General features: G+C 41.1%; 1 protein-coding gene across 1 annotated transcript in view; it reads right to left on the reverse strand.

Annotated features, from left to right (window-relative positions):
- TRUB1 (TruB pseudouridine synthase family member 1) overlaps positions 1-7,625 on the reverse strand; it is a 30,372-nt gene extending 22,747 nt beyond the window's left edge. Inside the window, 3 exon segments of the mRNA XM_075504479.1 lie at positions 1,961-2,016; positions 5,573-5,665; positions 7,430-7,625. Of these exon segments, the coding sequence (XP_075360594.1) occupies positions 1,961-2,016; positions 5,573-5,665; positions 7,430-7,574 (294 nt within the window). The 5' untranslated portion in view covers positions 7,575-7,625.
- Between the last annotated feature and the right edge of the window lie 9,151 nt (positions 7,626-16,776).

Raw genomic sequence — 16,776 nt, forward strand, 5'->3', positions numbered from 1 at the left:
GTGTGGGATAATGGCTGAGGTGACTTAAAAAATTGGAACTTATATTCACACTTTTAGGTAAGGCACAGCATTGAAGAAGCTCCCCAGGTGGAATGCGGCTGATAAGCTGCATATTTACTACCCTGGGCCAACAGCCTGCCACGTTTTTGACAAAATGCTGTCCTTTCGGTGAACTTTGCTCACTATAACATCATTATAATACCAAAACACACCTCCATCCCAAAAGCTACCCGCCTCCAAGGTGCGACCACCCCTCACTGAGCTTGCGCACTGAATTTTTCTAGCTTATACCTTTAAAAGCGAAGTGAGAAAACTTTACACCAATCCTAAACAAAGGTATGTATGACTAGAGTCACTTAAGCTCCACCTGAAAGGTGAAAAATAGTATAAAATGGTTTAAGAGAAAGAGAACGTTAGGGAAGACACCATCGTGTACCACTCTGACGTTTGGGATCAGTCGACGGGCTGAGCCTCTCTTCCCCCCTATCGGGACGCCTTTGGGTAAGAGTTGAACACTTGGTTATATCAAGCGCCTCCGCGGAAAACTTAGAAATCTCTCTATATATAGAGTCGCTTTATTATCTTTTAACGCATTTGTGTCTGGCCATGTTACTCATATCCTTGATATACACATTTGTGTCTGGCCGTGTTATATACATGTTTGTGTCCGGCTGTGTTACTCATACTCATATTCTTGGTATTTGCACGTGCTGTGCAGACAGTGAATTTATCACCGGTAATCCAAAGAATCTGTGTGTCTGTTGCTCTAATAAACTGCACTCTTCACTGCTCTGGCCGTGACAGTTCCTTCAACACGACCAGACTGGGGGGTGTAAAAATTAATGCTGTCGCCTTAGTGAAAGCCCTGAACTAATAAGTGGCTATACACACAGTCCTTAGAAAATAAACTGTTGACCAAGTCTGAGACTAAGACTGGACTCAGACGCACCTAGACTCCTCTCTGAGAAGGAGTTTAGAAAGCAAGGGGGTCCTGTCTGAACCTCGTGACTCAACGGGAGGGTTTCCCCCCCAGCCACTCCTCAAATTCCTATTTGTATGCGACAGTAACTCTTAACGCAACAGAAGGCTTAATTGATTTCTGCATCTGTCATTCTTACCTAAACTTCTCATTTAAAAATAATGGCTAAAACCACAGAATTTTACTTGCAAAGAAGGAATCAACACTGGTAGATTATTCTTGGGAGTACATGCACTTGTTTGTGTATGTAACACCTACAATCTGGAGCACACTCACCAAAGACATAGTACAACTAATCAAAAGCAGCAATGAACAAGATTGCTATCTGTCAAGGCTCCAGTCTGGATTATCTCATGCAGCCACAGGGCTTTTGTTACCTTTGGCTTCTTGCATGTGCCTATCCATGCGTTCGTAGAGCACCCATCTACAGGAGCTGCAATCTGGAACAATAGCTACTACCACAAACGCAAAACACTCTTAATTCCAAAAGGTGCCTCTTAAGGCCTCATGGTATTTAAGAAGAGAGAAGAGAAACAAAGACCATCTGTTACTGCAAGCTAAATAACAATTACATTATCTACACATAAGGAAAACGACCAAAAACTGAACTGTCATACACAATTGCATCCCAAAAACATCATTTACAGTGCCATCTTCATTACAGTGTCTCTCCTTTTTTTTGTTTTTGTTGAAAACACTAAATAGTATAGAAATCTTCCTGTAAAATGGGAATTTGGTCTTTATTAATATTTTGTAGAAAAACCAAGACAAACAAAGTTTTTAAAATAACCATTCTGGACGTAAAAGTCTTAATATCAAATCTCTGACTAAATACAAAAAGGAACTGAAGTACACATTTAAACTAAATACGCAGGGTGGTTGAAATATTTGTATGTTGATGCAGCTCTTCACTGGAAGAAAAAAGAAAACAAACAAACAAACACACACCCCCACTAATACAAATCATTTAGCATTCCTTACCTTGGAACCTGACAACATAGTTCTCAGCATTTTTGTTCCTTTTCCAATACCAACCACTGCAAAGACAGAAGGAGAAATGCCACTTCAAAACCAGCTCTGCAGTTCCTTTATTCAACACCATTCACTACTAAATATTATGCTAGTCAGAAATACAGCCTTTCATGCTCTGTTAGCATATAAAGAGAGTCAACGCTTATGAGAAAGTATTTCTGATGTTCAAACAACATGAGACTACTGAAAGGAAAAAAGTCTAAAGCAGAAGATAAATAAGCTTCACATATTGTTAAAATGCTTTAATTCAACCCCTAGATTTATTTATCTTTTAATCACTAAAGAAATGGATAGTGCAATTAACACCGTCTCTGGTTTGATGAAGGCTATAGCTCACTAATAATGAATCTAGCCTTCACTGTAACTAAATAGCCCTTTTAAAGGTTGATAGTGACCAAGAGTAATACAGCCAAGATAGCATAATGAAATTGTTTATCAGGCTTACAGCAAGAAAATAAAATAATCAAAAGGTCCAATTGCCTCTGTCAAAAATCTTTCATAATCAAACCTTCCTATTATTGTGTATGTACAGACTACTGTCTTTTCAATCTTAAACCAGTATTCTGCAAAAGAGCAATCAGTCAGCTTTTCATAAAAGAAAAAGACAGAAAAAGAGCTCTATTTTATATTTTACTTTAAAGCTTTTTACAACAAGGTGCTTTCCTTGAATATGCTTTCCTATTGATTTTCTCCACATACAGTAATCCAACGAAACAATGAAAATTTTAGAAGGAAATTAGTTTTGTGTACAACTCATGGAATACGTAACAGCTTATGTCCTTGATTGTAATAAAACTACAGGAGTTAAGGGCGCTTGCAGGAAATCAGCTTTGTGTTAACTAGGAGCCAGTTCCAAAAGCATCAAACTGATAATGAACTTTTTTTTTTAAACAAATACCTGTGCTCTAATGTTTCTCAATCTTTACGTTCTGAGACTCATTAGATTACTTCTTATTCTCGATTACTTCTCCTCTTATTCCTGAGGGTTTTTAGTCACACATGCCCTTGTGCTTGTGCTTTTGTGTACCTTCAGTTCAGCCTGTTCCTGTCATATTTGCCAGATAGGAAAGAGCTGCAACAAGGCTGAGAAAAGGAGATAAGCACACAGATAAAACTTTATAACCAAGCACTTTTCTTGCAACGTGATGACATCACTGACACTTCAACATAACTGCTGAGCTGAAATTTGCTGAAGAATGTCAAGAGATTCAATAGAATAATTTTAAAGAGACATTGAATGCTTTTGTGAACAAGACACTAACAATTTTCCCCATTAATCATTAGCTTGTGTAGCATGTATTATTGTATTATTGAAAGGCAACATAAACTAAACTGGCCAGACTACACAGAGCATAACAAGCTTTAACTGAATTTTTAATTTTGATATTTTTTCATCTTTTCTTCTACTATGGAAGCATAATTCATAACTGCCATATAGAAACAAGCCAAATATTTACAATTCCCATTGTACAGCAAGAAACACTAAACTGGAAACACAGCCCTAGACTGATATTAAAAGAAGATATTCCTTAAGACTTGACCTACAGTTCCTTGCTTCTTGTATCAAAAATATAAGACCTAACATTGAGAAGTAGAAGTTGAGTCCTAGCTCCCACCACCTTCCAAATGCAATAGAAGCCACAGATGGGGACAGACAAAAGATTTTCCCTCTCAGAAAGCAGTCGCTCCAGGCTCCTACCAGTGCAGGGCCATCACATGCCACCTGGTCTCTAAGTTGCCTTTCACTCACATGCCATAGATCACTGACCTCTGTCTCCAAGGTCCTTCCTCATCTATATTTGCTGTCAGTAGGAAAAGAAATATAAAGGTGTATTTTCTAATGAAAAGCACTGCCCTGTTATTTGCAGTACACCTGGCACACTAAGCAAGACTCTGTATCAACTAATTCCCATGAACAAAGGTATAGATATGCAGTACATAAAATTTGGGAAACAGCAGCATAGATCAAGAAAGATTAGAGGCTTCAGGAAATAAATACTTCTCTTATGCTACTGTCCATGAGGAAAGAAAGCTTTCTGCCCCACCACCCTATCCCAAAAAGCAGCACACATTTTCTGAATAACTTGTTTCTGTTGTCTCCTCCTCTCTCTTCTCATTATCCTACCCAAACCCACAAGAAATCTGGGCACATTCCCTCTCCCACTCCTCTCCAGTTTTGTCCTTTCCAATCTAGCTACCACTGATTCTTCTCTGTGTGTTTTGTATGGCACTGGAATGAAAGATGCTGTGCCTTTTTTCAATCGATCCATAGCATACTGAGGTGACACACTTCTCTGTCTTTACCAAGCACATCAAGCCCAAGTACTTTTTGTCATGCCACAGGAGCAGGCTTTGGAGACTGTAGGATATCAGAGAACAGTAAGAGAAGCAATTAAGAAGCATGAGTGATTTTTCTTCTCCTATGGACCAATGCTGTTGACTTCCCACAACAAGCAGTAGCATGCTTAAAGGGAACATCTGTGTAAGAGGAAAATGTCCGCTTCAGCAATACACACAGTATTCTCCAGTGAGCGGCCACACAGTACAGGAAATTGGAACAAAAAGAGCTTACTTCTAGCCCAAGAATGTTACATTTTGCAATGTTCACAGGTGACAGACAATTACCAGCCTATAGCTGGTAGCAACAGTCTCAGCAAACAACATCCCCCTGAAGCACAGCTCGTCCTGAGAGAAGTCATTACATCAAAACTCAGTGGATTTACTGTCAGCATATACTCAGTTGTACCTGTTGATTTTCAATACCAAAAAAGCATTGCTGTTATTTCTTCTAGCCAAGTAGAGCTACAAGGCTAGGATTTAGGCAAGCTGAAGTTTGCATGTTACTTATCAACAAAACTGTTGATGACAATGCATGATATGGGGAAAAATCCAGCCCAATGGCCACACCCACAGCTGAGTTTTAAACACCAGCAAATTGACGCATCCTGTTCCTTAATAAAACAAATGAATGCGTTAAATGGATTGCTATCAAAATTAAAAGAGAAAATCTCTTTGATGACTCTTGTTTATGAAGCAAGACAGGACAGGAAGTGAAAACTGTTTCTGTGCTGAGCCTTAAAAAAAAAAAGCAGCAGCTGAATTGCTCTTATACATCTTTCATTTGGCGAGTATTACAACCCAAAAGGCTCCCTCAAAATCCCAGAAAAGCATTAGTTTAAGAACAAATCCTTTAGAAAATTATGATGACTATAAATCCCCAGCTTAAGTTAAAAAAGCCATCAATTTCTGAGGTAATTTAGAATTCATTACACAAGAGTCTGTATTTTCATGTAATAACTGACAAGTTATTTCAGGAGTTTGGGGGGGGGGGGGGGGGGAGGGCAATATAGCCTTCTGTTAAGAAACACATTATATGCATGTAAAAGTATATGCAGAGGAAATTTAACCCAGACCACTCGTCCACAGTAACCTGTCCTTCCCGCAAAACTGCAAAGCCTGCCATGTGTCTCCCAAATTGTTTTTCCACCTCTGATTTCATTTAGGCATTAAAATGTTTCCTAAAAATCATCTTTTGATGACTGTATTTATATTTTTCATTACCCAGAACTCCTGCCGCTGCACTGTCCAAAGTTCCACCATGTCCAATTTTCAAAAGCTGGTTTCTTTTGTTCCCATTTGTTTGCACGCCAGCTTCTGCAAATAGAAATTGAACGGAAGCGTTATAGGATAACCTTAGAACATAGGAAAAATAGCACATATTTCCAGACTGCTAAAGGAGATGAAAATCAATTATTTAAACTATTAATTAGTAGTGCAGAAATGGCTGTACTGAATAAGACCAATGATTCATCTAGATCTATTCCCAACCTCAAACAATTTGCGAGCTATTTTCACTTGGATTCTAATCAAGTCTTACGTACAGTTATAAACAGGTGTTCAGAAAATACTACTAGAAAACCTGGCAGTTCACCTGTGAAGTTTCATCAACAAAGCATGCAAGAACTAGCACCAGAGTCCCTGAAATCATCTAATATATACAAATTTTGTGCTACATAATCTGAGCAATTCTCGTATTTACGTCCACATAATGGGTCATGTTTATTCGCCTGTACGCAGCCCTTTGGAAAGTCTGCAATGAACTGAACTTGCTCACTGCTGCTTTCAGGCTGTCAGAGCATCTCAGCCCACCATACTTCCTATGCAGCTGATGACTCCAGGAATTTTGCAGAGTCCAATGCCCCTTATTTATTAGTATTAAATATGACACACACTCTAAGCTCCCTTACCTATTCCTATTATCTCTTCATTATGCCTTTCACATCAGGGAATCAGACATGATCCAGCTAAATCTCTTCCATACAAAGCTGAATTGAAGTCCGTGCCTACACTACAGTTCACTACAGAGTAAATCAGCCTGAATAAGCACTCACCAGTCTGAAAGTATGTTCTCACTTCATCAGCAAGTGCCCAAAAGCCCAGATTAGATGATCAACTCCCCATATCCATTATAAAGAGAATCTAGGCCATAGTCCCTCACATCTTTGCAATGATTACACTTTTTTCCCTAACAGCTGACACCCAGGCTTCCCTGTATTCAGAAAAAGCAGTTTCTGCAGACTGTGCCCAGGACTTTCAAACTCCTCGAAACATTGTGGTTTTCATTAATTTGGTGATGTTTTTTTTAATTGCAATAGGCAATGGGATTGAAGCAGAGCATCCTGCCATTGCTGTGCTGCAGCAATGCTGCTGACACCCGTTCTGGTAGATGGGTGCACGCTGTCCCTGGGACCACACTCGACAGCTCTCCAAGCAAGCTGGGATGCCCCTGCATTGTGCATCGCAGGACTGGAGCTTTCTGCTGGGGCAAATCTCATCCCCATTCAAAACGAAGGCTCACATCATGCTGCACCTTAGGCACTAACAGATGCCTGCCCCAAATAAGCAAGTGGTGAATATGGCCTTACAGCTCACCGTGCAGCGTGACCAACACGCTGAGTCTTGCAGGGACCCAGCAGCTCCACGCAGCGAGCCAGAACGTATCCAGGAACGACTCCATTCCCCAATCTGGGCCACGCCATAGCTGTGAACTACCACAAAAAAAAATCAAAAACCATTTCGACTTTAGTTTTCTGAATGCTGAGAAAGAGGGTGCAGTGGCTTGACAGGGGCTGTGGTTCTGGCATCCTAACAAATGCACACGCGACCGCACAACACCCATCCCACAGCCATGCATCCCTGGCTGAAATGCTCGAGGGCTAAATGCGTGTTCACTTCAGACCGGCCTGCTCCTGCCCTGGGACCGCGGGCAGGCCCTACACAAACCTCCCTGTCACGATTTCCTCGCTTTACCACCAAACCCCTACCTCGGCCCTCCAGGCCCAACTTGGGAAGCCCACGCTTGCCCACGCTTTTCCTCGCCTCGCCTCGCCTCTCCCGGCCCGCAGCCCGGCCGCCTACCTGCCAGCAGCCTCTCCTTCAGGAGGTTGAGCACGCCGGCCGAGGTGGGCCCCTTGGGCTTGTACACCGCGAACAGCCCGCTCAGAGAGAAGAGCTTATCGGCGGACTTGCTGAGCACGACGCCGCCCGCCTCTCTCGCAGCCATGCTCCCAGCAGGCCCCGCCGACCAGGGCAGCCAGCCCGCCGCGACCGCCCGCCTTCCGCCCCGCTCGGGGGCCGCTGGGAAATGTAGTCCGCCGGCGAGCCGGCCGCGGCGGGGCGGCCTGAGGGGAGGCCGTGAGGGGAGGCCGCCGGGCGGCAGGCCGGGTATCCCCCAACACGGCCCGGCAATCAGCGGCGCGACCGCGTCGGAGGGACCGGCTGGCCGGTGGGCTGTCTCGCGTGGGACGCCTCCCGTTGGGAGTCCTTCAGTCCAAACGAGGTGGCTTTAAGTAGCTCCGCCAGACACAGGGGCTTGCTGCAGGCGTTGCCGGGGGAGTTTGCTAACCGGTGTGTGTCCCCCACCCATCACAATGTTAGTCCTTGTACCTTCGTTGCCCAACTTGAAAGAATTCTATTCTGCTGACTAGTTGTTGAGTCCATTAAACTTCCTGCCTTTGTATGTGTCATATAAGAGAGTACTGGGAAGGCAGGCTTCTCTCAGATCTCTCGCTGCCGTACAGAACTACAGCGTGTGGGTTTTCCTCTTCAGGCCTGGTTTGTACAGACTCATTTCTCTGACAACACTCCCAAGGCATTTAAGCAAGCTACGCTAAAGTAAGGCACCGAGAGCTTGGATGTTTCATTCATGCATTTCATTTATTCATTTGTAAGAGCCTGCAGATGAAACCATGAAGACACACTGTTAGGGGGAAATGACTACGTGGTTAGCTAAGGGCTATGCATGTTCCCAGTCCTTCCCAGAGCTTGAGAGAAGCAAATCTTCCTGCTGAAGTCAATGGCTCTCTCTGCACAGAGCAGGATCAAGGTCCCTGGGTGGTTTTTCGCCCTGTACTGGAGTCAACAGCTCACTCCGTGCCTGCTCACGCCTTCCACAGCAGCCGCATGGGCCCAGAGCTTCCAGCTGCAGGCTGCTACCACGGCATCCATAAGATGGGCAATGGCTTCCTGCCACCAGCAGTGCTGACCAGCCTCCCCTGCACGCCCCTTGTGCGTATTATTAATTAGGCACCTTATTTGCTTAGATCTCATCTACATAGCTGTAATCTGGCTGTGGAAATATTTGCTGTTGCCATAAGCTGCGAGTGTGGATTCCCTGGTGAGTGGTACAGGTGGCCATCATTGCAGGACATGGAAGCGAGGTGTCAGAGTCCTTCTCCAGCAGGTAAAATGGCAAAGCCATGTTTGGGTAAAAGGTCAGTGGGAAAATTGCTACTGATTTACATGGAGTTAAAATTTGAGCAGAGTTGTGGAAGGCATGTTGTAAACCGTGAAGGAGTTTTTGTTGCAGACATGTCAGGCTAACCATTTGAAAACTATTCTCGCCAATTCCCTGCTAAAAAGAGCTTAAACACAGATTGCTCTGTAAGCGGGCTCAAGCAAAACTGTTTAAACATTACTATTAAGAAATGGTGTTAGTAAGTTTCCAAGCAAGGAGATTGCAGCCCAAGGACTGAAATGCAAACGTGTCACATCGTCATGCCCAGCAGTATCGTTGGGTCAGCAGACTGCTCTGAAAACATCACAAAGGGTCAGAGGGAGATTATGCAGAAATGAGAGCTCCAATGTTGGCATAAAGATGTCCTTAATGCAAAGAGCACCTCAGCTTTCCAGTAATGCAGCGGCAGATGGGGCCTGTGAAAAAAACTCCCTATACTGCCTTCTCAGGACTAACCTAAGCAGAGAATTGTCTAAAATGATGTCATTAACCTGACACAAGCATAGGGTATGAGCTGAAGGTCAGTCTCTGACCCCTCAGTTCTGTATCCACAAATTGCGGAAAACTTTTTTTTTTTTTTTTTTGAGGACAAGGTTTCAGGTGTCTAAAGAAACTACCCCCTACTCTCATTTTTAGTATTGAGCAGGAAGTTCTTGTAGGTCTCCCAAACTTCTGCATCAGCAATTAAAACACAACACTTTGTTATTGCAGCAGATGGAGTCTTTGAAGACTTAGAAAGAAAAGGTTTGCTTTGACTTCAGTAGGCATTGGATAAGGGCCCAAAATAAGAATTGTGAAAAACTATTAATGACTGTCAGTATTTTAGTGAGCTGGAAGTATAAGTGTACATAAATCACACATGGCTCACTTCATGGGGCAAGGTTATTCAGCATTCAAAATGGTGGGAATGATGTACCAAACTGTTCATCTCAAGGGCATTATTTCAGATTTGCCTCATGTTGCTTGTGATTAAAAGTCATTACCATCTGCTCAGTAGCCTATTTGAAATGAGATGTTTATCTCCAGTGATTCCTAGCCAAGCCAGGATCCACAACAACCAAAAGCATGATTAGAGTTACTGACTTTATTTGCAACCTTAATAAAGGGGCTCAGTAAATGGCTGAAAGGATAATGCTGCTTTATGCATGGAACATGGTAGTCTATGTTGTTTGGCCTGTCTAGTAGAGGCAGGCCAAATCCTCCACTCAGATCACTGGAGTTGCACAAAGTAATGCCTCGAGGATCTGGTGCAATTACGCTTTATAGAGAAGAGATAATGGGTAGTAGCTGTAGCATGTGCAAACAGCAGATGAGTGCTATTGCAGAAGAGAAATCCGTTACTTGCTTGTGCAGAACAGAGATGCAAAATTTCTTTCTACCTTCTCCAGAAAGGTGCTCACTTCTTTGTGTGCTTTCAGACTGGCTTTTTCTGAGGTAATGCTCACAGACCACAATGTAGAAGAAAATGATGCTGCATTACAGCTTTTAAAGTAGATTCAGTAGCAACAGGCCATTTTTATATTTGTGTTCACTTTATGATTCCAGCTTTGTCGTCTGTATCCAAATAATTGCAAGGAGGTCAATCACGGCTCATGTTCTTCCTGTAAAAACAAAGAGTTGCAGCTGTTTGAAAGTTTAGGTCCTAGAGCTGTAAACTGCTCCCTTGTCAGCTAATGGAATTTTGTCTGTAATAAGAACTATCAAAGCCCGAAATACATAGAATTTTTTTCCTTTGTTCCATCTCTTTGGATAATAAGGCGTACATAAATAACTCTTCAACTTGTTAGTTCATTCGGTCCCATTCAGGTGGGCATGAAGCACATAATTCATCATGTTTGAGTGGTTCTTCTGAACAAAAGTAGGTTCTTCAGTATCTTGTTGAACTGCAGCAATTTTGAAAAAAGAATGTCAATTATTGCATGCAAGGGAAAGATATAACTACCCATGACATACACTAATCCTAGGTTTGGTAATTTTTGTTAGTCGTTCTCCCCATGAGAAAAGGTTCCTAAACTGCAAGTATTTCAATGAACCAATTTTTGTCTTTTGTTCAGAACAAGATACGTAGTTAAAGTTTACACCAATTTGGATTTTATGTCTAGGCTTTTGTTTATTTTTAGGAATGTTTTCTTTCCACCTTTATTCTGGCTTCTCTGATATTAGAGGGATTATATTTAATTGAGAATAGTTTAGGCAAGAAGAGGTTTTGGTTAGCTGATTTAATGTAGATTTATAGTGTCAATTTGAGTTGAACTGGACAGAATATAGTAGGATCCAAATGTTTTTACCTGTTCCTTCTCTATGTGAAATGAAGTTCTGGCAGTTAGCTAAACAAGAGAACAGCAGTTTTTTCTGATCACTGGTAGGTCACAAATGGTGTAGAGCTACGGAGAAACACGATACAGATATGATTTCAGTTGCTCCTTATGGACCCTTTCTGAACATATTGCATTAGTAAGTGAGGACAGATTTATTATGGACTAGGAAGTTACTTTTAATCTCTGATACATGCCCAGGTGTGTCTGTAATGACAGAGGACATGGTCTGGAATTAGAAGATTCAGTGACGCTGAGGGGAAGAAAAACAGAATACATTTTGCAGATCTTTGATTTTTGTTGCTAATAAAAGTCTCAGTGGGATTCTCAGTTCTTGTTTAAATTTGCACAGTTTCATGTTACAGTTGCTGTCAAAGAACTAATTTTCCAAGAAGCTGCATCCTAATTAGGAACAACGAAGAACTTGCCAGGTGTGCGTATGAAAGAAGGCATCACATGAGGGATTGTTTATATGGACAACTGAAGTCCAACCTGCCCCTCTGTAAATTCAGAACATAAGGTTAAAAGGACCTAGACACTAATAAATCTGAGAAGCTGCTAAATGCCACGGCTAGAAAATAAATTCAGCAGTAAGAGTTGAACTGAAGTGTGTTTTCTTGAAAAACGTTCAATCTTGATTAGAAGATACTGGGAGACAGGAAAAAAAAATAGATCTGTAGCTTCACTACCAGTTCAAATTTATACTTGTTTTTCTCAACTGGCTTTGTACAATTTCAGCATTCAGGTAAATGTGTTCATAATCAACCCTTTGGTGACTTGTTCGCAGCTTGTGGGCCCACATATAGACTCTGATTAATGGTTTGTGAGATGGATGCCCAGCAAACAGAATACCTGAGCTCCAACACCTCAAATGACCTCCTTTCCTCACTTACTCATTTGAGTGAAGGAACAGATTGTACCTCCAGAAAAAAGCCACCTTCAATATCTAACATTGAAGTCACATCAAAGTTAAATAAATACTGTGTAATTTTCTTGACACAAGAAAGCTAAAGCCTATGAAGCTGCCATCTGTGGAGAGTTAAGAGCTTCTCTTCCAAAACATTCCTGCACTTCCAGATTCAATGTGCTCTGGCTTCAGCAGTGGCAGAGCCATCTCCTATGCACTAACAGCTGCGTTGGTTCAGGTCCCCAGCCCACTACTGGGTGCCTGTAGCAAATGCTTAGCAAAAGCATAAGAATGAAGACTGCAAGGAGTTTCCTTCTTCCCTTACATACCCAGCTTCTCATTGTCAGCAATTGGAGATATTTTTAGCCAAAGCTTCAATGTGGACTATTATATATTTAACCATTATCAGTGAATCTTCCATCCGTTGTCTAATCTGCCTAATTGCTTCGAAGCCATACGTACATTCAGCTTTTACTCTCTAGCAATGACTTTCTCAACTTAGTTGGAGGTTATATGAACAAGTCTTATTTATTTTGTCCTTTATTTTGAGCTACCTTGACTAGCACTAGATACCTCCTGATTCTAGTACAATGAAAAATTCACTCATTTATTTCCTCCATCTCTCTCATGATTTGAAAGGCCTTAAATCATATCTCGCTCTCCCCTCGTCTGTCTCTTCTCAATTTGAAGAATCCTATTAAGTCTTTCTGAAGCTTTCTATTTCGTGACTCCTCGGACAGAGGCTATTTGTTGGCTATAATCTTCATTGTGATTGTAACTATCTTCTCCATCTGTTTTTAGATTTTACAACATTCTTCTTGATATCAGATGACCAGTATTTTACTCACCAGTTAAAATATGGCCATGTTATGGTTTTATAGCATGGCATGACAAGACCTTCTGTTGTGCTTTCCATTTCTTCCCAGAATTCTTAGCACCTGATTTACATTTTTGATCTCTTTATAAGGTGCAAAGCTTGACCTCCTGGACACAGCTGGAGAGCCTCTTTCTGCACCAGTAAGATCACGTAGCATCATTAACAGAGCTGGGGATAGACAGTAGCAGGTGTCTCAGGCCCTCACCACACTTTCCTGACTGCCTGACACTTCATGTATTGCAAGTGAAGCTGCCTGATGCCTGATAGCTGTTCTCTTTCTCCCTGCATCCTCCATTTTCCATTGCTTTTAGGGGGTCTACTGGACAAGCACCTAAGTTATATTATTGGGGGAAAGAATAATTCGCTGCAGAAGTAGGATAGCACACGTCATTATTTGCTTATTAGTCTTTCCTCCCAGTCTGACGAGTCTTCGAACCCTTCCCAAGAATGGCCTGCACCAGGTGACTCACAGCAAGAAAGTAAACAGCCAGATGAAAAGCATTTCTGCAAAAGGCAGTCAGAAGAAGCACAGAGATGAAGGTTCACTCCACATTAGGTCCTTGGAGTTACAGCCCAAAATTTCTTAAAAGCTAGACTTAAAAGTCTACCATATGCTCATAAGAAGAAAGAAATATCTCTCCTCACGCTGAAGAAGAAGCGCTGTCCGGAAACCCTACAAAGGGCAATGGCTAAGCATCTCAGGCTCTTCATGCCAAGAAGAGTGGGAACATAAGTAGATGACCTCCCCCCAGACATGACCTCAGTCAACAAATCTCTCCTCTAACTGAAGACATCCCCACAACAGTCATCCCATACACTGGCAGAAACTGTCCTTTCTCAACCTAACTCTAACCTGACAGTTTTCTCCAAGCCACCTTCTTTCTTTTGTTCCCTAGAAAGATTCAGTCCTTTTGGCTCTAACTCTTTCAAAGAAAGACACACTCCCCATATTCATCTTCTACCTGATCATTCACACCTTGCAACTGCTCCTTAATATCTGCCTAGCTTAACACCTTCTTTGCTGTGAGAGGCTTGTAAACATCACCAGCCCAAGCAAATACCTATGCTAAGAAGGTCAAAGCTGTGGATTTGCTATCCATTGTCCCAAGAATGAAATTGGAGCTGAGGAGGTGTTTGCTGTGTTCCCTGGCCAGAGGAGTCAGTGGCCATTCTGGCAGGTTTTGCCTGGAAGATAACCTGCTGGCATGAGAACCATAGCCCACCTCCTCCATCCTCTTTTATTGGCAGAATCTCACCCTAAATAAGCACAAGTAACCATGGATTAGTTCCAATTAATTCAGAAGTGCAGACAAACAAAAGTAGCCATTGCTGACAGGCGGGGGGTGCCAATTGCATCACTAATGAGAACTCCAGAATCAATAATCAAGCAGCTCCAGGCAGTGAAGTATATTTCTAATGCATGTTATAATACTGTTGACAGAAATTGTTCCATTTGCCATAAATTATTCAACTTTTAATTGTTTAGGCTTTGGACTCTGTAAAGATGCTAATTGCAAATGGTAAGATTAAATTGATAATGTCTGCTTTTTATTTTCATAAAGTTGGACTTAAAATTGCAGAGAGAAGACAGACTTTGATTTTATAGATACCTTCTTAAAAATAAGGAGATCAAAAAGATGATGAGTGTTCCGCTTTTTTGTTCTGGGTTGCAGTCATCAAAATGATGTTCCATATTTACCATGTCTGTGTGAACAAAGTAATAAATATTTTGACCAGCACATGTACCTAGATCAATATTCCACTCCACCTGGGTTATCCCATCCCATATCTTGATCATGGACAATGAGCAACCCTAAGATGAGACTATATTTTTGCCTGTTGCATCTGAAGTCCTATACTTTTCTTCGACATAAGAAAGTAAAATGGAGTGGAGTATTTGTCAATTTTCTGACATTTGTCCCAGGTTTTCATGTATTTGTATTATTGGCTGCTTTATCTTGCAGGATTTGTAAGGATATTGTCTATCTAGACAGATGGACAAAGAGGAAGTTTGCTTTTTGTAGTAATCGCTATGGGGAAATGATAATGAAAAGTTTATTCAGAAATATTTTTGCTTAGAAAAAAGACTCTATTTGCTAGAACTATAAATCCGATATCACCTAGAACGTCAGTCTGGATTTTTCCACTTTAAACTTATTTTATTTAATTTGAACCTCTGTTTAAACTGTTTGATGAGGGAAGGAATTGCTATTCATGGTATCCTGATTCACATTCCACTTCTGAAAGGAACATCAGTGCATCCAATCTCAAATGTAAAAAATAAAATAAACTAAAAGAATGTTTTCCTTTGTTAGATGTTGAAAACTCCTTCCTGGAAAGCTGAAAAAAGGCCAAAGTATTTTCTTCTTTTTGCTCAGAAGTTCACTCTGAAGCAGTATTCACTTACACAGCTGAAGAGCTTGATCCCAGGAGTGCTATCTGTTGAAGTCAGTGAGACATAAAGGATGCTCAAAATCATGCCCTAATTGCTAACTTGGCTTGAAGGTACGTTCTGTGTCCTACTAGAAGCCAGCCCTACAGTTTACAGCAATCATCCTGTGCTGTAATAAAATCATGGTAGGCTGTGGTGGCTGAGACTACCAGTGTATAAATCTAGCACTGAAAAGAGGCACTAAATGGATGTACCATGGCAATGATATTTTGGCAAATGATAATCAAGAAGTGACCAGGGATGTGCAAAAAATGATCTACTTGAGTTACTGCTTCAACAAAGATACTCGGCATGAGTATCGTTTTGGTTTAAGCCCTTTTGTTCATAGGAAGGTCATTAAGTTACTTTGTTTCTGGAGTATATTTGTTACTTTTAAATCCAGTGCAGTCTATTTAGTCTTTCTTGATGCTTCTTTGTGAAACATTAATGAGAAGCTCACGCACACAGTCATAGCATTTGTCTGATTACTCCATTCATATTTAATAAGCTTGCTGCTTACACTTCAGAGTAACAACAGAAATTAGATAATGCAATACTTTAGTCCTGGAGTGCCCCTAAATTTGGCTCTGAATTATTCATTATACTGGCTGAGGGCAAGAGAGCTGTCATAACCCTAAATTTATCTAAATCCTACATTTTCTAATTTGTGCCTCTTTGTTGTTATTCCTGCTTTAAAAAATAATTAATTTTTATTGAAACTGAAAACATCCAGTTTTTATCTGTTGCAGATTTATCATCATTCTCTGCAGAAGTACTGCAGTCAGCTAAAAACAAAGATAATTTAGTTGGACTTCAGCTGTATATACAAAATGTGAGCCCTGCAATCAAGTAAGACTGGGAAGATCTGTTTTGTTAAAGTAGTGATTGTATTTTCTAGCTAAGAGTATTTTTTTAAAACTGTCATTTAGACAAGAACACAGATATTAACCAGCTTCACTCCCACATTTTTAGATTTTTATAGTTTCATTCTGTAAACTAAATGTCTCTTTCATATGGGTTTTATCCAGAAGCACGTTATCAATATAATGTTTTTATGGTCTTTAAAGTAAATAAACCTTGTAAGGTAAAAGGTCTAATCGAAGCCTAGGTGGCCCCTCAAGCAGAATCTAAAATCATATCTTAAATGTTGGTGGGCTCATAATCTATTTATCAAAACAGAATCTGTCATACCTTCAGATTCATTGCTGGGAATGTCCCATTCTTAAAAGTTGTATCTGAAAACAGGACCACAACATATAGCTCAGTTCAGATGTATCACAAGTTTCACGAAAGCAGAAATTTCATAAGAGCAGCTCACTTAAGGAGACTTGCATCCTCTGATCTGATCTTCTAGTAGAGATTTCCTGTTCTCACGGGAATGGTTCATAAACCACTTCTGAGTTTAAACCTTTAATGGAGTAGGTACATATGCCCAGCAT

This window comes from Mycteria americana, chromosome 6 (genome assembly GCF_035582795.1).
Source record: "Mycteria americana isolate JAX WOST 10 ecotype Jacksonville Zoo and Gardens chromosome 6, USCA_MyAme_1.0, whole genome shotgun sequence".
Taxonomy (NCBI): domain Eukaryota; kingdom Metazoa; phylum Chordata; class Aves; order Ciconiiformes; family Ciconiidae; genus Mycteria; species Mycteria americana.